The 23,865-nt window shown below is 43.0% G+C and overlaps 1 protein-coding gene across 1 annotated transcript in view; it reads left to right on the top strand.

The window, feature by feature from the left end:
- The window catches only part of LOC121576395 (low-density lipoprotein receptor class A domain-containing protein 3-like), a 136,604-nt gene that overhangs the window by 55,139 nt on the left and 57,600 nt on the right, over positions 1-23,865 (top strand). The window contains exon 2 of the mRNA XM_041889495.1: positions 10,707-10,853. Coding sequence (XP_041745429.1) covers positions 10,707-10,853 — 147 coding nt within the window. The remainder of the gene's footprint in view (positions 1-10,706; positions 10,854-23,865) is intronic.

Below are 23,865 nucleotides of genomic sequence, written 5' to 3'. Positions count from 1 at the left end.
CGACTTACGTCCACGATATCTCCGTCTCTTCCTCATGCGAATGACTGGGATTTGGGCCTTGTCGGGTGTCTGTATGATATCCTTCGCGGCCGCCTCGTTGAAGAAAAAATATTCGTCCAATACGAGGTGAGTAATCGCTGTCCTGATATCCAGAAGCTCTTTTTGGTTATAAGAGACGATGGCAGAAACATTATGTACAAAATAAATTACAAATAACGCAGAAAAACACACATAATAGTACAATTGGTTAGAGGGCTGTAAAACGGCAGCCATCTTCTCCGGCGCTGTTCTTCAGTCATCCCTCTCTTCTGTCCTCCTTTTCCTCCTCCCCTAACCTTCTCTTTCTTCCTCCTCCTTTCTTCCTCCATAGTCATCCCTCTCCTGGGTTGTTATAGGTCTTTGCAGAGGGTAGGGAGCACTGTGCACATGGCATTACATATTATATGTACACACACACACACACACACACGTACACAGGGCAGGGAGCGCAGGGCACAGGGCTTCCGATTATAAATTAACAGTGTGTTTGAATTCCCTGTCCAGCCCTGAGGCTAGGCCTGTGAATGTCTCCTACATGTGGAGTCAGCTAGCCTGTAGCAGTGGCCAGTGTGATAGCATACAGACTGTACTGGCAACATTCACGCATCACTGCGACAGAACGAGCAAAGTCAGAGTCCGGAATATATATACAGTGCCTTCGGAAAGTATTCAGACCCCTTTACTTTTTCCACATTTTGTTACATTATGACCCCTCATTAATCTAAACAATACCACATAATGACAAATCAAAAACAGGTTTGTAGACATTTTTGATAATTTATCATAAAAAAAACAACTGAAATATTACATTTACATAAGTATTCAGACCCTTTACTCAGTACTCTGTTGAAGCACCTTTGGCAGCGATTACAGCCTTGAGTCTTCTTTGGTATGATGCTACAATCTTGGCACACCTGTATTTGAAGAGTTTCTCCCATTCTTCTCTACAGATGGGAGACCTTCTCTGCAGATCCTCTCAAGCTCTGTCAGGTTGGATGGGTAGCATATATACTGTATAATGGTGTGTATGGACAGTTTATGAATAGAAAAGGTATGTACAGCAGTAGTTATATAAGATGAGCCATGACGCGAATAAAGTATTTACATTAACAGGGTAAAACAGTATGTAAACATTATTAAAGTGACCAGTGTTCAATAACTCTAAGGTGCAGGGTAGAGTACCGGTAGGTAGCTGGCTAGTAACAGTGACTAAGGTTCAGTGCAGGGTACTGGGTGGAGGCCGACCAGTGATGGCTGTTTAACAGTCTGATGGCCTGGAGATAGAAGCTGTTCATCAGTCTCTCGGTCCCAGCTTTGATGAACCTGTACTGTCCTCGCCTTCTAGATGGTAGCGGGGTGAACAGGCTGTGGCTCGGGTGGCTGAGGTCCTTGAGATGTGTGTTAGTTGTGTGTGTGTTGCAGTCAGCTGTTCTCTCTCTGTTTGTGGTGTCTTTAATTGACCAGGCCAAAGGTTGTCGGCTCATTTGTGATTCGCTCCGTTGAGTCTAAGGAAGAGGAATGAGAATCCTGTCCTTTCTCTATGAGCTGTCACACGAACAGACACACACACATATTCACACACACACACACACACACACATAGGGCTCCAATTTCCCTCCACCACCCTCTGTGCTTTAGAAGCTCCTGATACAGCCAGACCATTAAAATCAGTGTGTAATTGGAAAACAAGTTCCTGCATCTAGCCATTTAAAAGCCAGGCTTATTCAGAGCTGTCCAATAATGATCCATCCCATAACTTATTCTTGCTTTCCTCTAACACAAAAAGCCCTTCCGTATTTGCATTAGATTTGGAGTCTTGAAAATGTTACTTTGTCTGTATTTTCTCAATTAGGAGTGTTTGACACGACATAGAGCTTTGTTGTGGACCATTTTCTGCAGTGACCATGGGAGCGGAGTGCCTTTGCTCACAGACAGTGTGTGTCAATGCTAACATAATGGCTACAGTACATTGTATATACCCTTTGCTAAAATCTCCTCATTAATTTTCTAACGCCATTCCAATCTATTTCTCACGTCTTCCTCCATCCGGATCAATGGAGGGGAGAGATGTTAACCTGGCTGGGTCAAAGAGGCCACACTAATGTCAGGTTATAGATTAAGGTTATAGATTGACACAGCCCAGGGTAAAGCTAGGCTAGGGATCAACGTGTGTGTGTGTGTGTGCGCGCGCACGCCCATGCCTGCGTGTGTGCGTGCCTTCATGTGTGTATGTGTCTGAGTGTAGGTCAATATCCTTGTGTAGTGCTAGTGCCCATCTAAGAAGTGTCAGGAGTGCTGCTGGGGTTTGCTGCTGGCAACAGTACCAGCCCATGGGGCAGTGGAGCAGCCTGTATCAAATCATAGTGATAAGCTAAGCACGCACACACACACACAGTCTCAGAGCAGCTCTCCAATGAACCCATTGCTCCTGTCAAACAGCCTAGTTCCCTCAAGTCTTTATGCATGGTTGTGTGCGTGTTTACCAATGTGGATTTCTGTGCTCGAGCTGGTTGAAGCAGCCCAGTGTAGCCATCCCACAATAACAATTAGAATGCTACACATAAAAGCCTGACCTAGCAACAGCTTTCCCATCTCCTTTTCCCTCTCTCCCTCGATCCCTCTCTCCTTTTATTGAAAGAGACAAAAGAGTGTCTTGCATCACACCCTCTGAGAGGGTGAGGAGAAGGCTGCCATGTCTCGCTCTGAAGGGATGTTATATAGACATTTCCAGAACCTCAAGGGTTAATGGGCCAGGGTGATGATGAAGCATTTCTCATACAGCTGTAATCCCTTTATGACTCATACCAGCTGTCAATCACTCAGATGGAGCGCTGGGAGTGGCTGGATCTGAGGAGATTTATAACAAGTAGCCAGGACTCTTTAGCTCTGTTGGACCAGGAGTTATTTTTTCGATCAGATGGTCAGGGGAAAAAACAGTTGTACAGTGAGGTTCTTCGCTAGCAGGTTTTCTGGGTATCTGAGTAGGTGTGTTTGATGATGGACTCTCATCAGATATAGTCCAATGAAACAACCTGCGAACATTGTGTTCTGCCTTCCAGAACACGTGGGTTGATGTTTTCACTGTTTCTGTGTGCTGATGAAAATAGAGGAAAACATTTAGATTCTGTTACCAGTTAATTAATAATATAACATATTTAAAATACTGTGCCTGTTGCACCTCGATAACAACAACAAAAGCACCGTCACAGCATCTATCTAACACAGCTCACAATTTACTTACTAAATCCATTTAGTTAACCTTAATTGTAATCAGTGGTGGAAAAAGTACCCAATTGTCATACTTGAGTAAAAGTAAATATACCTTAATAGTTAATGACTCAAGTAAAAGTGAAAGTCACCCAGTAAAATACTACTTGAGTAAAAGTATGTGGTTTTAAATATACTGAAGTATCAAAGGTAAATGTAATTGCTAAAATATACTAAGGATCAAAAGTAAAAGTATGAATAATTTAAAATTCCTTATATTAAGCAAACTAGATGACATCATTTTCTAGATACCCCCCCAAAACTACTTAAGTAGTACTTTCAAGTATTTATACTTAAGTACTTTACACCACTGATTATAATGCAGGCCTATTTATAAATTGGCTCTGACACTGTACTATTACAACTTTGTATTCCTCCCCTAGTTTGGTCCAGTTTGTGTTGCCGATACAGAGTGAAACTGTGTATGCGTCCCAAATGATCCCTATTTAGCGCACTACATTTGAGCAGAGACCTATGGGCACTATACACTATTGGGAATAGGGTGCTATCTGGGACACATCCTGTGCCTTGGTGTCCTTAAGTTATGATTCGTTTTCAACAGCGGATATTTGTATAAACCTTGCAGGTTGGCTCTCCGACATTTGCAACATTGTTTCTATATTCAAATTTGATCTCCAGCTGTCCCATAGTAATGAACGTGTCGGGAGTTGGGACGAGACAGACATGCAGCGTTTCTCAGCCAGTTGAAATCATGAGCTGGCATAATTTTTATGGATATATACAAATAAATGTCAATTGAAAAGGTAAAATGAAACGAAGTGCAGCTAGTTTGCAGTCTTTCCAGCTTCAGTTTGAAGTGATTGTGTTAGCTGTGTTGTTGGCTAGCTCCTCTCAACAGTGTCCTGACGAGTGAGCACATTTTCTATGTCAGGCGAAATCGTGCCTCATTAGCTCGTCCTCTGTAGTTCAATTGGTAGAGCATGGCGCTTGTAACGCCAGGGTAGTGGGTTCGATCCCCGGGACCACCCATACGTAAACATGTATGCGCACATGACTGTAAGTCGCTTTGGATAAAAGCGTCTGCTAAATGGCATATTATTATTATTATTATTATTATTATTATTTATGGATGTATCCAAATAAATGTCACTAGAAAACAACTTAAACAAATGCAGCTACTTTGCTGTTATTCTACCCCTTTTTGTCCCCAATTTGGTAGTTACAGTCTACCGCTGCAACTCCCCTACGGACTCGGGAGAGGCGAAGGTCGAGAGCCATGCGTCCATGAAAAACAACCCTGCCAAGCCACACCGCTTCTTGACACACTGCTCGCTTAACGCGGAAGCCAGCCGCACCAATGTGTCAGAGGAAACACCGTCCAGCTGGCGACCAAAATCAGCTTGCAGGCGCTCGGCCCGCCACAAGGAGTTGCTAGAGCGCGATGGGACAAGGAAATCCCGGCCAGCCAAATCCTCCCCTAACCCGGACGACGCTGGGCCAATTGTACGCAGCCTCATGGGTCTCCCAGTCACGGCCACACAGCCCGGGTTCTAAGGGATAAGAACGTTGCCAGCCAGTATGGCAATGGAACATTTAGAACGAACGACTGGGTTGAGTCCATAGATACAGAACAAAAAGACTGAACGACTGGGTCGTGTCTCTAGCAACCGAACCGATAGAACGGACGACCAGCCGGCTTGGGTAGCAACCCTAGGTTTGTGTCGGGACTATATCTTGTGGAAGGATGAAATAGTATGAATAATGAAATATGTAAATCATTATTTGAATATGTTGGTAATCTGTTGTATAAAAGTGTGAATGCCCTCAAATCCGGTGTTTAGAGGATATACAGTTGAAATCTGAAGTTTACAAACACTTAGGTTGGAGTCATTAAAACTCGTTTTTCAACAACTCCGCAAATGTATTGTTAACAAACTATAGTTTTGGCAAGTCGGTTAGGACATCTACGTTGTGCATGACACAAGTAATGTTTCCAACAATTGTTTACAGACAGATTATTTCACTTATAATTCATTGAATCACAATTCCAGTGGGTCAGAAGTTTACATACACTAAGTTGACTGTGCCTTTAAACAGCTTGGAAAATTCCAGAAAATGATGCCATGGCTTTAGAAGATTCTGATATGCTAATTGACATAATTTGAGTCAATTGGAGGTGTACCTGTGGATGTATTTCAAGGCCTACCTTCAAACTCAGTGCCTCTTTGCTTGACATCATGGGAAAATGAAAAGAAATCAGCCAAGACCTCAGAAAAAAATTTGTAGACCTCCACAAGTCTGGTTCATCCTTGGGAGCAATTTCCAAATACCTGAAGGTACCACGTTCATTACATTTTAGTCATTTAGCAGACACTCTTATCCAGAGCAACTTACAGTTCGTGGATGCATACATGTATTATATTATTTACTTTTTCATACTGGCCCCCCTTGGGAAACGAACCCACATCCCTGCCGGCCAAACCCTTCCCTACTTGGACGACGCTGGACCAATTGTGCGCCGCCCATGGGTCTCCCGGTCGCGGCCGGCTGCGACAGAGCCTGGACTCTAACCAGGATCTCTAGTGGCACAGCTAGCACTGTGATGCAGTGCCTTAGACCACTGCGCCACTCGGGAGTTCATCTGTACAAACAATAGTACGCAAGTATAACCACCATGGGACCATGCAGCCGTCTTACCGCTCAGGAAGGAAATCAATCCCAGAACAACAGCAAAGGACCTTACTGGAGGAAACAGGTACAAAAGTATCTATATCCACAGTAAAACAAGTCCTATATTGATATAACCTGAAAGGCCGCTCAGCAAGGAAGAAGCCACTTCTCCAAAACCGCCATAAAAAAGCCAGACCTACGGTTTGCAACTGCACATAGGGACAAAGATCGTACTTTTTGGAGAAATGTCCTCTGGTCTGATGAAACAAAAATAGTACTGTTTGGCCATAATTACCATTGTTATATTGGAGGAAAAAGGGGGTTGCTTGCAAGCCGAAGAAAACCATCCCAACCGTGAAGCACGGGGTGGCAGTATCATGCTGTGGGCATGCTTTGATGCAGGAAGGACTGGTGGACTTCACAAAATAGATGGCATCATGAGGAAGGAAAATGATGTGGATATATTGAAGCAACATCTCAAAAAATCATTCAGGAAGTTAAAGCTTGGTCGCAAATGGGTCTTCCAAATGGACAATGACCCCAAGCATACATCCAAAGTTGTTGCAAAATGGCTTAAGGACAACAAAGTCAAGGTATTGGAGTGGCCATCACAAAGCCCTGACCTCAATCCTATTGAAAATGTGTGGGCACAACTGAAAAAGCGTGTGCGAGCAAGGAGGCCTACAAACCTGACTCAGTTACACCAGCTCTGTCAGGAGGAATGGGCCAAGATTCACCCAACTTATTGTGGGAAGCTTGTGGAAGGCTACCCGAAACGTTTGACCCAAGTTAAACAATTTAAAGGCAATGCTTCCAAATACTAATTGAGTGTATGTAAACTTTTCACCCACTGGGAATATGATGAATGAAATAAAATCAGAAATAAATAATTATCTCTACTATTATTCTGACATTTCACATTCTGAAAATAAAGTGGTGATCCTGAGTGACCAAAGACAGGGAATTTTTACTAGGATTAAATGTCAGGAATTGTGAAAAACTGAGTTTAAATGTATTTGGCTAAGGTGTATGTAAACTTCCGATTTCAACTGTATTGACTTCGTCTCGGGCCTAACAACACCCGTGCCAATATATCCTCCAAACACCAGCTTCTTGGGCATTATCACTTAAGTGCGTCCCTCTCCACCACAGTGTCAGAGCCCAGCCAGCCAGCCCAGCAGCACATGTTTTACATTCCAACTCATTAGTCTATAATGCTGGAGTGCATCAACAAGTTCTGCCCTATCCCACTTATTAAAGATCAGACCGGGTCATTTCCATGTAAAAGACCCATGAGCAGCAACATGTGAAATTCATAGGAGCATGTTAAATTGGGTGTCAAACTGAAAGCTAAGAGTCAATATTTTTTAGAAATGAAGGTACTGTATATATAAACATTTTCCAACAATTTTCCTTCCTAGAAATTAAGACTAAGCAAAGGCTTTGATTTCTGGTCAAACAGATGGAAACCCACATATCTTTAAGATATTTTCTAAGAGGAGGGAGGATAATAGAAGTTCACAGAAGTAAGAAGTAAAGGTAGACCTATCAATTAGTTAGTGATTTTACTGTTATCAATTTTGTTTATGAATTATTAAGTGATTCAAACTTAAAATTCCATTACCAAAGTAAATAAAATAAATGTAGAGTATAGTATAGTACAGTACAGTAAAGTAGAGTTCAGTACACTACACAGTAGAGTCACTAGAGTTGAGTACACTATAATGTACAGTACTGAACTCTACTCTACTGTACTATACTCTACTGTACTGACCTATACTCTACTGTACTGTACTGACCTATACTCTACTGTACTGTACTGAACTCTACTGAATTCTACTCTACTGTTCTGTGCTGTGCTATACTCTACTGTACTCTACTGAGCTGTACTTTGATGTCCAAACTGTGAAACACAAATGTCTATTATTGGTTCAGATTTGGTCTGGTCCAGACCAATCAAATTTGGTCTTGCTTGGGGGCAGAGCTTATTAACACACAAACCATCTTGCCTTTCAGCCTATAAGTACCCACTAGAGACGTACGTTACCGGGCGTCCCCTTTAGCATACGCATCAGATGCATATCAACCCGAAAGGTGCAGCAGACATAAGCACCAATGCTTGATAAATAGAGCATAAAGAAATATAAAGGATGAATTGCATGAAGAAATATTTGATCAAATATATCAACAGTAGTTATTAGAGTCAAGGATATGTTTTGTAGAATTCTACGAAGTCCTAGCCTATTTTTGTTTCGCTTACAATAAAAACATTACAGTGTAATCTTTATTTGTAGATTTGATTAGTAATAGTTATAGTAATTAATAAAGTACAGTTACAGCTTCTTTTGACAAAGTAGAAATGAAAAAGATAATAATATAACCTGCTTGGTGCACAGGTGAAATTATTTGCTGTACTCCTAAGCAAAAGCACCAGTGCATGAACAATTGTAAAGGATGGACTGCGTAAAGAAATCTTTGTGGAAATATATCCATGTGTCACGACTTCCGCAGAGGCTGCCTCCCCTCCTTGTTCGGGCAGGCTTCGGCGTTCGTCGTCACCGGCTTACTAGCCACTGCCGCTCCATATATCATCATTCCATTTGTCTTGTCTTGTCAACTACACACATCTGGTTCTTATCCCCTCATTAGTCCATGTATAAGTGTTCCCTCTGCCCCCTTGTCCTTGTGGGTGATTGTTATTTGTGAGAGTAGTGTAGCTTGGTGGAGCTACTCGCACTTTGTATTGCCGGGGTAGATATTTCCCCTGTGCCTGTATATTGTTGGAGTATCCCGTACCGTATATTGCCAGGGTAGATAGTTTCCCCTGTGCCTGTATATTGTTGGAGTATCCCGTACCGTGTATTGCCAGGGTAGATAGTTTCCCCTGTGCCTGTATATTGTTGGAGTATCCCGTGCCGTGTATTGCCAGGGTAGATAGTTTCCCCTGTGCCTGTATATTGTTGGGAGTATCCCGTACCGTGTAGTGCCAGGGTAGATAGTTTCCCCTGTGCCTGTATATTGTTGGAGTATCCCGTACCGTGTATTGCCAGGGTAGATAGTTTCCCCTGTGCCTGTATATTGTTGGAGTATCCTGTACCGTGTATTGCCAGGGTAGATAGTTTCCCCTGTGCCTGTATATTGTTGGGAGTATCCCGTACCGTGTAGTGCCAGGGTAGATAGTTTCCCCTGTGCCTGTATATTGTTGGAGTATCCCGTACCGTGTATTGCCAGGGTAGATAGTTTCCCCTGTGCCTGTTTTCGTGTGTCGCTATAAAGCGCAATTGTGTACGATGGAATAAACGTTGTATTCGGTGATTTACCCTCCTGCGCCTGACTCCTATCACACTCATCACACCATGACAATATACTGTATAAAAACAGTAATTTGTTGATTGTATTGGACAGTCTATTGTACCCTTATACCCGTGCCTTTACACATGAATCAATCTCGTCTTCTCTTTATGCTTCGGGTCCACAGCCAGCAGACAGCTTCCAGACTTTTTTGTGTGAGCAAGCCCCACAAACAAATCGGCTGCACTGCACACAGTTTTCATGGGCCTTCTTTCATGTGCACCTTGGGGGCAGAGCTAATTAAAATAATAGCCAGTGTGTAGAATAATACTCAAATATGCAAAATAGGGTATTGCATATGTATACCTTTGTGTACCTTTTTAAAGAAAATGACATTCATATTTTAAAGAAAATGACATTCATACCCCAAATTATGCGTTTCTGTGTTGTACAGATCAGGGACCCATGATGAAATTCCGTTACCGGGTGTAAATCCACTTCACCCACATTCTTTCTGCAGACATCTTTGAATCTTAATTCGGAGTAGAAATCTAAGTTTCTTGAGTTTTTGGAAAGTGTGGACACATAAAAAACGGAGAGAGATTTTATCGTAATTCTGTTACCAAACTTTTCATCAGCACAGTTCTTCCAGTATATGTGTTTTTTTTGTTGTAAAATGTTCAGTGTAAATTGTTAAAAGTAGTCATTGTGCATAGAGTAGTATGGTTTGTTCAACTTTAAAATCAATGTTTTCTGTTTGGCATACATTTAAGTGAAAAATCGGAGTCTCCTTTAACGTGGAATTGCCCACAGGCCACTGTGCTTCTCTGCTGCTCTGCTTGGGGGTCAATGGAAGAGCTTTGCAAATGTACTTGATGCCATACATACCCATATTGTCTTCTAAGGCAAATGGGCCATAGTCTACATAGGAATCTAGAAAGGAGTCTTCACTATGCAATGATGCACGCAAGTTTTGTCGTATTTAGCGATAGGGAAATCAGAGAGGAAATGGTGCAGCTGTGTGTGTGTGTGTGTGTGTGTATGTGCTTGGTGAGTGTGTCCTTATCTGCCCTTCTTTATATTAGCCAGCAGTAGACTGACTCAGAGACTAACTGTTTTCACCATATGACCCTTTCATACTTTCATATTGGGATTCATGATGCTATCCTCTGTTTGTATGACCTGCCTGGATACTGATATAGGAATGCCTTTAATATTTTCCATTTGGAGATAATAATAGCCAGCCTTTTGACTGTGTGGTTATCTTTTGAATGCAATATCCTTCTACCGTTCATGTTCTCAGATTGTAATAATATTGCCCTCTTCCTCCTCCTCCTCCTCCTCCCCATCCTCCTCTACTCCTTTCTTGCCTCATCTTCCCCATCATCCTCCCATCATCCTTCCTCATCCTCGCCATCCTCATCCTCCCCTCCCCTCCACTCCTCTCCTCCTCCTCCCTCTCTCCTCCTCTCCCACAGAGAGCCAGCTCCTTCCGGGGAACAACTTCACCACAGAGTGTAACATCCCAGGGAACTTCATGTGTGGGGACGGGAAGTGTGTCCCAGGCGGGTGGCAGTGTGATGGACTGCCTGACTGCTTCGACAAGAGTGACGAGAAAGGCTGCCGTGAGTACAGCTCCCTTTGACCTTCTCCGCTTTCTAATTCTCTCTCTCTCTCTCTCTCTCTCTCTCTCTCTCTCTCTCTCTCTCTCTCTCTCTCTCTCTCTCTCTCTCTCTCTCTCTAAGCATTTTAAGGGAACCAGAGACCAGGTTTAGTTCTGCTCTTCTTGCTTCTCCCTTGTTTCTTGTCTAGCCCCCCTCACTCCCATCCCCCTATCCAACAAACCCATAGCCCCAGTTTAGCACTTGGGGAAACTTAATACCATCAAAGCAATGGACGATTACGCCTGTGTGTAGAAATAGCACATTATAATGCTACTGTAACACCACGGTAATATAAACCAGTAAAAGTAGTGATCCTACTAGTGTTGCTTGGCTTTGATATTTATTCAGCTTTCCTCTATCCTGCTATCCCTCTCTCTCTCTATCCCCGCTCTCCCCCCTTCAACCCCCCTCTCCACAGAAATATGGTAAAAATCTGAGGGATGGGGCTGGAGAAATGTAACCACACTCAAATTCATAGACAGAGCTATGGATGCAAGGACTGACCATCCATGATATCCAAATTATAGTTTTAACCATGTTTGGGGCCTATATAGTGTTTGTTTATATTTACGTTGTTTACAAACATTGGAGTAAAACAAGCTTATAGTTTGTGTTCTGATGGGGTAAGACAGTTGAACTAAGCACATGAGACATTTATAAGTTATATTCTTCAAGAATCAATGGGTACATATCATTAATTTATAAGTCCAAAAATGGATGTAGCAACTGCTGATTGCCCCTTTAAGGGGAACTCCCATCTCATGTCGATGCATCAACACCCCCACCACACCCCGTCTCATTTTCTCTTCTTAAGTGAAGATGTCTACAAGTATCCCATTTCTCTCTCTCTCTCTCTCTCTCTCTCGCTCTCATTCGCTCTCTCTCCCCTTCTCTTCACCTCCAGGTGGGTTTTCCCCCTCATTCCCCTCTGATGACTGTTTCCCTACCTTTCACTCACCAGAGTTGTTTTTCTTCAATTAAGGAACATGTTGCCTCCTCATGTTGGGTTGAAGGGGTGTTAGGTCCCTGCCAAACATCTACTCACCCCCTTCCCCTCTGGTTTTGCTGAGACTTTAAGACGCCTCTGGGAAATGTACATGTGGCTCAGCCCCAGTTTACACACGCTCCTAACACTCATAACCTTATTGCTCCCACACACACACACACACACACACACACACACACACACACACTGTCCTTCCCCTTGTTCTCTTCTTCCGTCCCTTCACCAACACTCTCTGTTTGCTGTTTGCTGTGGCAGCTCAGGGAGTCACCAGACAACTCAAAGTTTGCCAACGGGACCCTGAGTCCCAAGATGACACATCACACTGGAGTAGTTCATGGATTGTTGCTCTCTCTCTCTCTCTCTCTCTCTTTGTCTCTCTCTCTCACTGTCTCTCTCTCTGTCTCTCTCTCTCTCTCCCTCTCTTCTCTCCCTTTCATACTCTCTCTCACTCACTCTCAGTCCGAGCTCTCTTGTTAATTTCAGTACATCGTTTTTGGACATTCTCCTCCCTCCTCCCCCCTCTCCTCCCTCCTCTCTCAGCCTGAGGTCTCTGTAATCCATCTAACCCATCCCCTTCACTTTCTGGTCTTGGCAGAGCAGACATGTTAGGTTAGACTTGGTTCTTCAGACAGCTCTCTGCTCTGTCAAGAGTTTTTAACCTCACCATTGCACTGATGCTAACATGCAGTGATCGCCTTCGTATGAGATCATTTGAATTGACGCTGAAACAAAGTGAATGGGTTCGCATAAAGTTATTCTAATTGACGCTGAAGCCAAGTGGACGCATTGTTATAAAAATACCTTATAGCTATCCCTACTCCATCGTCAGAACATTTAGTTCTTATTGTCTGTCTCCTTGGCCCCAGTCTGAGACACACACACATTCACACACATGTGCATACACATATACACACACACACACACATTCACACACACACACAGGTAACTTCCAAAATAAAGAAAACACCAATAGGGCGTTGGGCCACCACGAGCCAGAACAGCTTCAATGCACCTTGGCATAGATCCTAGAAGTGTATGGAACTCTATTGGCGGGATTCAACACCATTTTTCCACGAGAAATTCAATAATTAGGAGTTTTGTTGATGGTGGTGGAAAACGCTGCATCAAGTGCCGCTCCAGAATCTCCCATAAGTGTTCAATTTGGTTGAGATCTGGTGACTGAAAAGGCCATGGCATATGGTTTACATCGTTTTCATGCTCATCAAACCATCCAGTGACCACTTGTGCCCTGTGGATGGGGGCATTGTCATCCTATTGGGGCATAGCCATGGTAGCCAAAATAACAGCCTGCCCAGCATTTTTATACATGACCCTAAGCATGATGGGATGTTAATTGCTTAATTAACTCAGGAACCACACCTGTGTGGAAGCACCTGCTTTCAATATATAGTGCCTTCAGAAAGTATTCATACCCCTTAATTTATTCCACATTTTGTTGTGTTACAGCCTGAATTAAAAATGGATTAAATAAATGTTTCCCTCTCACCGAGCTATACACAATACCCCATAATGACAGTGAAAACATGTTTTTAGACATTTTTGCTAATTTAATGAAAATGTAATACAGAAATAAACATTTACATAAGTATTCACACCCCTGACAATACATGTTAGCATCACCTTTGACAGTGATTACAGCTGTGAGTCTTTCTGGGTAAGTCTCTAATAGCTTTGTACACCTTACATTTACATTTACATTTTAGTCATTTAGCAGACGCTCTTATCCAGAGCGACTTACAGTTAGTGAGTGCATGCATTATTTAATTTTTCATACTGGCCCCCCCGTGGGAATTGAACCTACGACCCTGGCGTTGCAAACGCCATGCTCTACCAACTGAGCTACATCCCTGCCGGCCATTCCCTCCCCTACCCTGGACGACGCAGGGCCAATTATGCGCCGCCCCATGGGTCTCCCGGTCGCGGCCGGCTGCGACAGAGCCTGGATTCGAACCAGGATCTCTAGTGGCACAGCTAGCACTGCGATGCAGTGCCTTAGACCACTCGGGAGGCCTTGCAATATCTGCACATTATTAATTCAAGCCGATTGTAAGCTACTTCAGTGTATATTTGGCCTTGTGTATTAGGTTATTGTCCTGCTTAAAGGTGAATTTGTCTCCCAGTGTCTGTTGGAAAGCAGACTGAACCAGGTTTTCCTCTAGGATTTTGCCTGTGCTTAGCTCTATTCCATTGATTTATATCAAAACAAACTCCCTAGTCCTTGCCGATGACAAGCATACCCATAACATGATGCAGCCACCACCATGCTTGAAAATACTCAGTGATGTGTTGTGTTGGATTTGCCCCAAACAGAATGCTTTGTATTCAGGACTTTTTGATTGATCCATCCTCAGTTTGCTCCTATGACAGCCATTAAACTCTGTAACTGTTTTAAAGTCACCATTGCCCTCATGGTAAAATCTCTGAGCGGTTTCCTTCCTCTCCAGCAACTGATTTAGGAAGGTTGTCTGCAACTTTGGAGTGACTGGATGTATTGATACACCATCCAAGGTGTAATGAATAACTTCACCATGCTCAAAGGGATATTCAATGTCTGCTTTATTTATTTTCTACCCATCTACCAATATATATATATATATATATATATATATATATATATATATATATATATATATATATATATATATATATATATGCCCTTCTTTGCGAGGCATTGGAAAACCTCCCTGCTCTTTGTGGTTGAATCTGTGTTTGAAATTCACTGCACGACCGAGGGACCTTACAGATAATTGTATGTGTGGGGTACAGAAATGAGGTAGTCATTCAAAAATCATGTTAAACACTATTATTGCACACCATGCAACTTATTATGTCACTTGTTAAGCAAATTTTTACTGCTGAACTTATTAAGGCTTGCCATAACAAAGGGGTGGAATACTTATTGACTCAAGACATTTCAGCTTTTCATTTTATATTAATTTGTAAAAAGTTATAAAATTATAATTCCATTTTGAGGAAGGGGATACCTAGTCAGTTTGTCGTGAAAATTCAACACAAGGACACTCAAAGTCAATATTAAATGAATCACTCTTTATTGTCAGCAAGCTGGAAAGGTCACAGTCAAACTTAGATGCATAAAGTACCGGTCTGAAGTGAACTCTGTCGGGGCAGTCCCATTAGATCTCTTATATACTGCTTACACAGACAAGTTACATAGGCATAGTTCATAGGGTTGGTTCCTGCATGTGACTGGACACTCTCTTATCTTAACTTATAGAACATATTCTGGGCGTTCTGCCAAAATGTTTGAGGAGGGTGTCATGACCGTCTCCCCCTCATATCTCTACCCAGCACCTACAGGAACCAATGATTTTATGAGACAAGATGTACAATTCAAGGCTGTCTCCACACTATACATTTTTTCCTCCACAAGTTGCACAACTGAATGCATTCAACCGAAATGTGTCTTCTGCATTTAACCCAACCCCTCTGAATCATAGAGGTGCGGGCTTAATCAACATCTTCGGCGGCAGTTTTTGTGGGGGTTAACTGCCTTAGGCAGAATGGCCGATTTTTCCACCTCGCCGGCTCAGGGATTCGATTCGAAAACCTTGTGAAGACTTACAGAAAACGTTTGACCTGTGTCATTGCCAACAAAGGGTATATAACAAAGTATTGAGAAACTTTTGTTATTGACTTATTTTACATCATAATTTGCAAATAAATTCATTAAAAATCCTACAATGTGATTTTCTGGATTAGTTTTTCTCGTTTTGTCTGTCATAGTTGATGTGTACCTATGTTGAAAATTACAGGCCTCTCTCATCTTTTTAAGTGGGAGAACTTGCACAATTGGTGGCTGACTAAATACTTTTTTTCCCCACTGTACACTGATTCCTATTGTCTACCCACTGGGAACAAACTGGTTGAATCAACGTTGTTTCAATGTAATTTGTCAATGTATTGTGATGTGGAATCCATGTGGAAAATACATTGGATTTGCAAAGAGTCATCAATGAATTTGTACCTTTGAAACAACATCAGATCTTTAACTTTAAATTCACAATCAGAAGAAAATCAATAGTCTGGGCAGCATCTCCTACTGGAGAGTTGGTCTATCTACAGCTATCCCTTTTGTCTCTATCCAGGGTTATAACCAAGCCCTGCTTAGCTTTGATATTTGTCACTGACTACTACCAATGTGCTTATCGTGAGAAGGATTATTAGAGATCTTTTAACAACTAAATACATTCACTGTTGCTATTGAAGTCATTCCAATGGGTAGTTTTAACAGAGAAAATGAAATGTAACCATACTTTATAAGTCATATATCATCAATGATGCTATTTAGCAGTGTTGTAGTACTCGAGTCCGACTCGAGTCCTCGACTTGGACTCGACCATTGATGACTTGGACTCGCCTTCTCGACCATTGTTGACTCGGACTCGCCTTCTCGTGACTTGTATTTGCAATTGGACTGGATAGGCTACTATGATAAGCAGAATATTAGCAGAACTGGGTGCACAGAGCAGCGAGGATTCTGTTCTCTAGCAGTGGGAAGGAGGAACCACACCCAGCACACACAGTCTAAATCAGCTGGTGAGCTGCGGGGGAGCAAGCAATTATTGTGGGCAGGCAGGCTCCACTCCGACTCCGCCTCCGATCATAGGCTACACATCGTGCAAGCGACTCACTTGCTTCCCCATAACCACCACAGCCTACTAGTTGCAGTGCCATCAGAAACTATTCACACCTCTTTATTTTTCCACATTTTGTTGTCTTACAGCATGAATTTAAAATGTATTACATTTACATTTTGTGTCACTGATCTACTCACAATACCCCTCAATGTTAAAGTGGAATTTTGTTTGTAGCATTTCTTTTAAATTAACAGATTTAATTTAGATTTAATTTAAAACTGAAATGTCATGAGTCAATAAGTATTCAACCCTTTTGTTATGGAAAGCCTACAGTAAATAAATTCAGGAGTAAAAATGTGCTTAACAAATCACATAATAAGTTGCCAGTTGAGAACAAGTTCTCATTTACAACTGCGACCTGGCCAAGATAAAGCAAAGCAGTGCGATAAAAACAACAACACAGAGTTACATATGGGGTAAAACAAAACATATAGTCAAAAATACAACAGAAAATATATATACAGTGTGTTCAAATGTAGCAAGTTATAGGCCATAGTGCAAAATAATTACAATTAGTATTAACACTGGAATGATAGATGAGCAAGAGATGATGTGCAAATAGAGATACTGGGGTGCAAATGAGCAAAATAAATAACAATATGGGGATGAGGTAGTTGGGTGGGCTAATTTCAGATGGGCTGTGTACAGGTGCAGTGATCGGTAAGGTGCTCTGACAACTGACGCTTAATAATAATATGCCATTTAGCAGACGCTTTTATCCAAAGCGACTTACAGTCATGCGTGCATACATTTTTGTGTATGGGTGGTCCCGGGGATCGAACCCACTACCTTGGCGTTACAAGCGCCGTGCTCTACCAGCTGAGCTACAGAGGACCAAAGTTAGTGAGGGAGATAGGAGTCTCCAGCTTCAGAGATTTTTGCAATTCTATCCAGTCATTGGCAGCAGAGAACTGGAAGGAATGGCGGCCAAAGGAGGTGTTGGCTTTGGGGATGACCAGTGAGATATACCTGCTGGAGCGCATGCTACGGGTGGGTGTTGCTATGGTGACCAATGAGCTAAGATGGGGATTTGCCTAGCAGTGATTTATAGATGGCCTGGAGCCAGTGGGTTTGGCGACGAATGTGTAGTGAGGACCAGCGAACAATCCAGCTCATATATTTATATATATATATATATATATATATATATATATATATATATATATATATATATATATATATATATATATGAGCTGGATTGCCTGTCTTTGTAATTTGTTTATTTTCTTTTGCGCTCATTAGAATATTTCGCTAGCTGCGTTCATGGAAATTCTATATTACTTGTGCTAACTTTGTTATCATTCTGGTAATAATGCCCATTGGGCTTTTTTGTCGCCACCTTGTGTACTAAGTCGGTAATACCGTAAATCCCCACCCAACCCTAATAGAGATTTACACTGAATGCACAAAACATTAGGAACACCTTCCTAATATTGAGTTGCACCCCCTTTTGCCCTCAAATCAGCCTCAATTGGTCGAGGCATGGACTCTACAAGGTGTCGAAAGCGTTCCACAGGGATGCTGGCCCATGTTGACTCCAATGCTTCCCACAGTTGTGTTAAGTTGGCTGGATGTCCTTTGGTTGGTGGACCATTCTTGATACACACGGGAAACTGTTGAGCAGCGTTGCAGTTCTTTACACACTCAAACTGGTGTGCCTAGCACCTACTACCATACCCCGTACAAAAGCACTTCAATATTTTGGTTTGCCCATTCACCCTCTGTAGCTCAGTTGGTAGAGCATGGTGCTTGCAATGCCAGGGTTGTGGGTTCGTTTCCCACGGGGGCCAGTATGAAAATGTATGCACTCACTAACTGTAAGTCGCTCTGGATAAGAGCGTCTGCTAAATGACTAAAATGTAAAATGTAAATGAATGGCACACACACAATCCATGTCTCAATTTAAAAAATCCTTCTTTAACCTGTCTCCACTCCTTCATCTCCACTGATTGAAGTGGATTTGAAAGGTAATATCAATAAGGGATCATAGCTTTCACCTGGATTCACCTGGTCAGTTTGTCATGGTAAGAGCAGTTGTTCCTAATGTTTTGTATACTCCGTGTATGTGATCGTATACAAATTTAAGCAAGGTTAAAATGATTATGTTTTAGTCAAATATTATATATGTTTGGGCTTCTTGCGATCAATTTGCAGTCTGGCTAAAGCCTGGACTACCCTGTTATTAGATTAGCCTTTAGGTAGCTAGCTGCCCTACCTCTGTGTCCTGAATAGGAATCACTACTTTGTGTGGGTATAGCCTATTTCCCAAGTGCTTCAAGTGCTTTACATAGTAAAGGTAGGAAGTAAGGAACTTGCCTCATCTACTAAAATGTAGCACCCATGTGAGTGATGCCATGTCAGCTGTATTGCACCAGAAGGTGGTACCAGTCCATGCAGTACAGTATCATTGCCCTTTTAGCTCCCTGCTCTGCCTCTGTCTTGTGGATGAGAATCATTACTCTGCTTTTCTTGCCTAACCCCCCAGAAGACAAGGCTACCTAGCCAGTGGTTAGCCCTGATGTGGGCGGCCTTCATACAAATTGGGTTCTTCGTGCGGAGCTGAAAGTAAAGGTCATATTCAATCGGATATCCCCTATGACTCATTAATGAGAATTTGTTTTTAGAAATGATATAGCCAGAGGGGTACGGGCTGGAGCGCTGGCTGGCTGGCTGGCTGGACTTGTAAATGACTTGTTTGTACACACTGAGACCCATATGCATATGCAACTCAGACAATGTATAAACATGCACACACAAGCACGCACTAACAAATATAAACACACACGCACACAAACTCACAAGTAAACACATCCAGCTATGTACTTGTACACACACCTCATACACAATGATAGCTCACACTTTTTTTTCACACATAGTTACACACATACACATCTTGATCATAACCAAGGAAATATGCTGCTATCTCGATGCCCCAGTAGCTTTTGCTGTCTTCCTTACTGCATCCTATCCCCATGACAACCAGTTGAAAAGTTTGGCCCTGCCCCTTCTCTGCTTTCTCTGCTTTCTTTTTCTCTCTACCATAATCTGTTCTTCCTGATAGGACTGAGTGTGCTTCTCTCTCTCTCTCTCTCTCTCTCTCTCTCTCTCTCTCTCTCTCTCTCTCTCTCTCTCTCTCTCTCTCTCTCTCTCTCTCTCTCTCTCTCTCTCTCTCTCTCTCTCTCTCTCTCTCTCTCTCTCTCTCTCTCTCTCTCTCTCTCCCCCTCTCTCTAGCTCTCTCGTACTCTCTTTCTACTTCAGACTGAACTCCCTCCCTGCCCCTCAGACAATTGCGCATGTTAATACTGCCTCTCGCTTTAAAAAAGCATTCAACATCTACAGCACACAGAGAAGAAAGTCTAATATCTCTGTGTGCTTGTATATCTCCTCAAGACAGAGAAATAAAACATAACCTTGAAATATATTATTACATTACACATGTAAGTTATTGGGTTACAGTATTGCAAAGCAAATGCAAGGTCAGTACCCTTTACAAATTAAGCATTTTTCATATTACATATTTTCCTTTGCAAAGCGTGTCCCAAATGAACACGTCTTGTTTTGTGTGTTTTATTGTTGACAGGTTGGGGAATAGATTGTATGTGGGTCTCAGTAGTTTGCGCCTACATACATACATGCATGCATGTGCAAGTTTGTGCGTGCGCATGTGAATGTGTTCTATGTATGGAGAGGAGAGGAGAGGAGAGGAGAGGAGAGGAGAGGAGAGGAGAGGCGAGGCGAGGCGAGGCGAGGCGAGGCGAGGCGAGGCGAGGCGAGGCGAGGCGAGGCGAGGCGAGGCGAGGCGAGGCGAGGCGAGGCGAGGCGAGGCGAGGCGAGGAGGGCTGACTGGGCTTACTGGCCCATGTCCTCATAGTGGAGATTAACCCCCAACCTTATCGAAGGAGGGAGGGAGGGGAAGAGAGGTGAGAGAGAGGGAGGATGATGAGAGAATGAGAGAGAGAGGAGCTGATGGCATAGACAAAGGACAGAGAGAGAGAAAGGGGGAGATGGGAATATAGGCAGAAAAAGTAAAGGGGTGAAAATGAGTGGCCATCTGTAAATCCCGGAACGCCTTGCCCTCTCTGTGTAGGAATCCATCTCCTACTGGCTGTGTTTGGCCATGATCCTTTCAGCTCCACCACAATGTCTCTGAGCGTATGTGTGTGTGTGTCTGCGAAACGTGCGTGCAACATGTGTGCAATGTGCATGTTTCTCTCTCTCGCTTTCTCTCTCTCTCTTTCACTCCATCTCTCCCTTGGCCCTCCATGTCTTTCCTTGGCCAGTGGGAGTGTGGAGCTTATGGGAAGTCTGTATCATGGAGGAGAGGCCAGAGAGGATTTTGGGGATTACAGAGGGAGCGTGTGTGGCATTATATCTGTTGTTACAGCTCCGTCTCAGACACACTCCTCACACACCACACAGGAGAGGAGACCATCTATTTCAACATTAAAGGAAGACCTTTCTATTATTACACACATTGATAATAACAAATACATCAGGAGAGAAGAATAACTGAGACGAGTAAGGAGGGGAGGAAAGGAAAGGAAAGGAGAGGATAGAAAAAGATAGTAGAGGAGCTGAGAAGAAGAAGAAGAGGGGGTAGTAGAAGGAAGGGGAAGGGAGGAGAGGAGTGCAGAGTAGAGGGATGTAGAATAGGTCTGGTGCAGCCCAGATGCTTAATGGATGACTGATCAATGAGCTGCTGTAATTAATACCACAGACCAGGATGAAATATTGATTAAGGCTTCGCTCTCTTTCTTTCTTCCTCTTTTTTCTCTCTTTCTCCTCTCTCTCCCCTATCTCTCTGTCTCTCTCTCTCCTCTCTCTCTCTCTCTCTCTCTCTCTCTCTGTCTCTCTCTGTCTCTCTCTCTGTCTCTTTCTACTTCAGATTGAACTCCCTCCCTCCCCCTCAGACAGTTGCGCTCCAGCAAAGCGGCTTCCCTGAAATCTACAAAATAAAAATAAATGCCAGTGTGCCGTTGTAGAGCACACATTGTCGGATGCGCTGACTTGAAACAAGGCTATTAGGCGATATGATCCCCTCTGATGAATATTGCAACAGAGTCTTTATTGGCGAGATCTATCGCTGCACTGTACAACGCTCATTCTCTACACCAAGTAGCCTGTCTGTATCCCTCTCTGTCTTACCATCCGTTAAAAAAGCCAGCTTTCTAAAGGCAGATGCGTTCGACATGATGTTTTCATAATTGATATTGCACACACTTGTCTTGACAGAAGGTTGCTGGCCCTGTGGCATCACCAACTAGGAAAACATTTGCACAAGGTGCCTTGATGGTTTATGACGTAGGCCGACTGAAATGTTGCTATTTTCAATCATTGTAAATACATACAGCGTATGGGAGTCACTCTGTAATATAGCCTGAACGTTGCTGGCCTGGCGTGATCATATGTTCCATTAAAGTTTCAGGGCCAAGAAAAAGCAAGGCTGAATGCTGCTCTTTAGGGCCAACCTACTGTAGGTTGTTCTCCCTCAGAAGGTTATTGTATTGTACGGCGCCAGACTGGGACAGGACTTTGAAGGGGCCAGCCAGATTGATTAGTTCGATCTCCCAGCCTCCTAGCAGACTCCCTGAGTCTCTGTCTGCCCTCCTTTCTTTCACCCAGACTCCATTACCCATCGATTTTCCTTCCCTCACAAACGCACAGGCAAGGTCAGATAACATCCTTTCAACTCCTCGGCCTCTCTAACCGACGACGATGTGCAGTCTATAGGGAGGAGGTCAGTGACCTGGCAGTGTGGTGCCAGGACAACAAACTCTCCCTCAACATCAGCAAGACAAAGGAGCTGATCGTGGACTACAGGAAATGGAGGGCCGAGCAAGCCCCCATCCACATTGCCAGGGCTGTAGTTGAGCGGGTCGAGAGCTTCAAGTTCCTTGGTGTCCACATCATTAAGGAATTAACATGGTCCACAGATACCAATACAGTCGTGAAGAAGGCATGACAATGCCTCTTCCCCCTCAGGAGGCTGAAAAGATTTGGCATGGGCCCCCAGATCCTCAAAAACCTCTACAGCTGCACCATTGAGAGCATCTTGACTGGCTGCATCACTGCTTGGTATGGCAACTGCTTGGCATCCGACCACAAGACGCTACAGAGAGTAGTGCGGACTGCCCAGTACATCACTGGGGCCAAGCTCCCTGCCATCCAGGACCTCTATACCAGGCGGTCAAAGAATTCAGGCACCCAAGTCATAGACTGTTCTCTCTGCTTCCACATGGCAAGCGGTACCGATGTACCAAGTCTGGAACTGAGAGGACCCTGAACAACCCCCAATCCATAAGACTGCTAAATAGTTAGTCCGGGTAGCTATTGGTTAACTATTCAACTATATGCATTGACCCTTTTTGCACTAATTATTTTGACTCATCACATATGCTGCTGCTACTGTTTATTATCTATCCTGTTGCCTAGTCACTTTATCCCTACCTATATGTACATATCTTCCTCAATTACCTTGTACCCCTGCACATCGATTTGGTACTGGTACCCCTGTATATATCCAAGGATTCGGTACTCATTGTGTATTTATTCCTCATTAAAAATATATATATATTATAAAAAAATATATATCTCTGCATTGTTGGGAAGGACCCGTAAGTAAGCATTTCACTGTTTGTCTACACCTGTTGTTTACGAAGCATGTGACAAATACAATTTGATTGGATTTGAAGAAACAATAGTGTGCTTTTCATTCTGTTAATCTATAATAAAGGGGCTCAAATGAATCCCCAGCTACTCTAAGGTTCAACAGTATGTGTACTATGCAGCTCTGGGCCTTCGTTTGGCTGCAAATGTCTGCATGAAAAATTGAAAATCAAAGTATTTAATTCAAGCAAAAAAAAAATGTTATTTGCTGCTTGCATGCTTGGAAATTTTATGGCAAACAAATGTGCAATTAAGAATTCCCTCTTGGATAAGGTTTAGGAGAGATTTGAAAGGAAAAGCACTCACCCCTGAAGTGTGTGTGTGTGTTGTGTGTGCATGCGTGCGCATGCCTCTGCGCTTGTGTGTGCTTCCGTCGATGTGTTAGTGTGTGTGTCATTGAGATCAGGTTGTGTTTTCTTGCTGGTGATGGCCTTATCTGGAGGAATCGGCCTGACTGCAGGCCCATTCGTTTTAATTTTTGCTGCTGAGCTGAACACTGCCACTAACTTTGGAAGCCATTCAACACAGAAAAAAAACTGGGGCTGGTTTTTGTAAACAACTTCTATTTAGGCCCAGAGAAGAAGGAAAAAAACTTGGCCCGGAATGAAAGAAGTTCAACTAA

The sequence above is a fragment of the Coregonus clupeaformis genome, chromosome 11 (assembly GCF_020615455.1).
Source record: "Coregonus clupeaformis isolate EN_2021a chromosome 11, ASM2061545v1, whole genome shotgun sequence".
In the NCBI taxonomy this organism is placed as follows: Eukaryota; Metazoa; Chordata; class Actinopteri; order Salmoniformes; family Salmonidae; genus Coregonus; species Coregonus clupeaformis.
The sequence above is the reverse complement of the archived record's forward strand: the minus strand, read 5'-3'. Positions and strand labels throughout refer to the sequence as shown.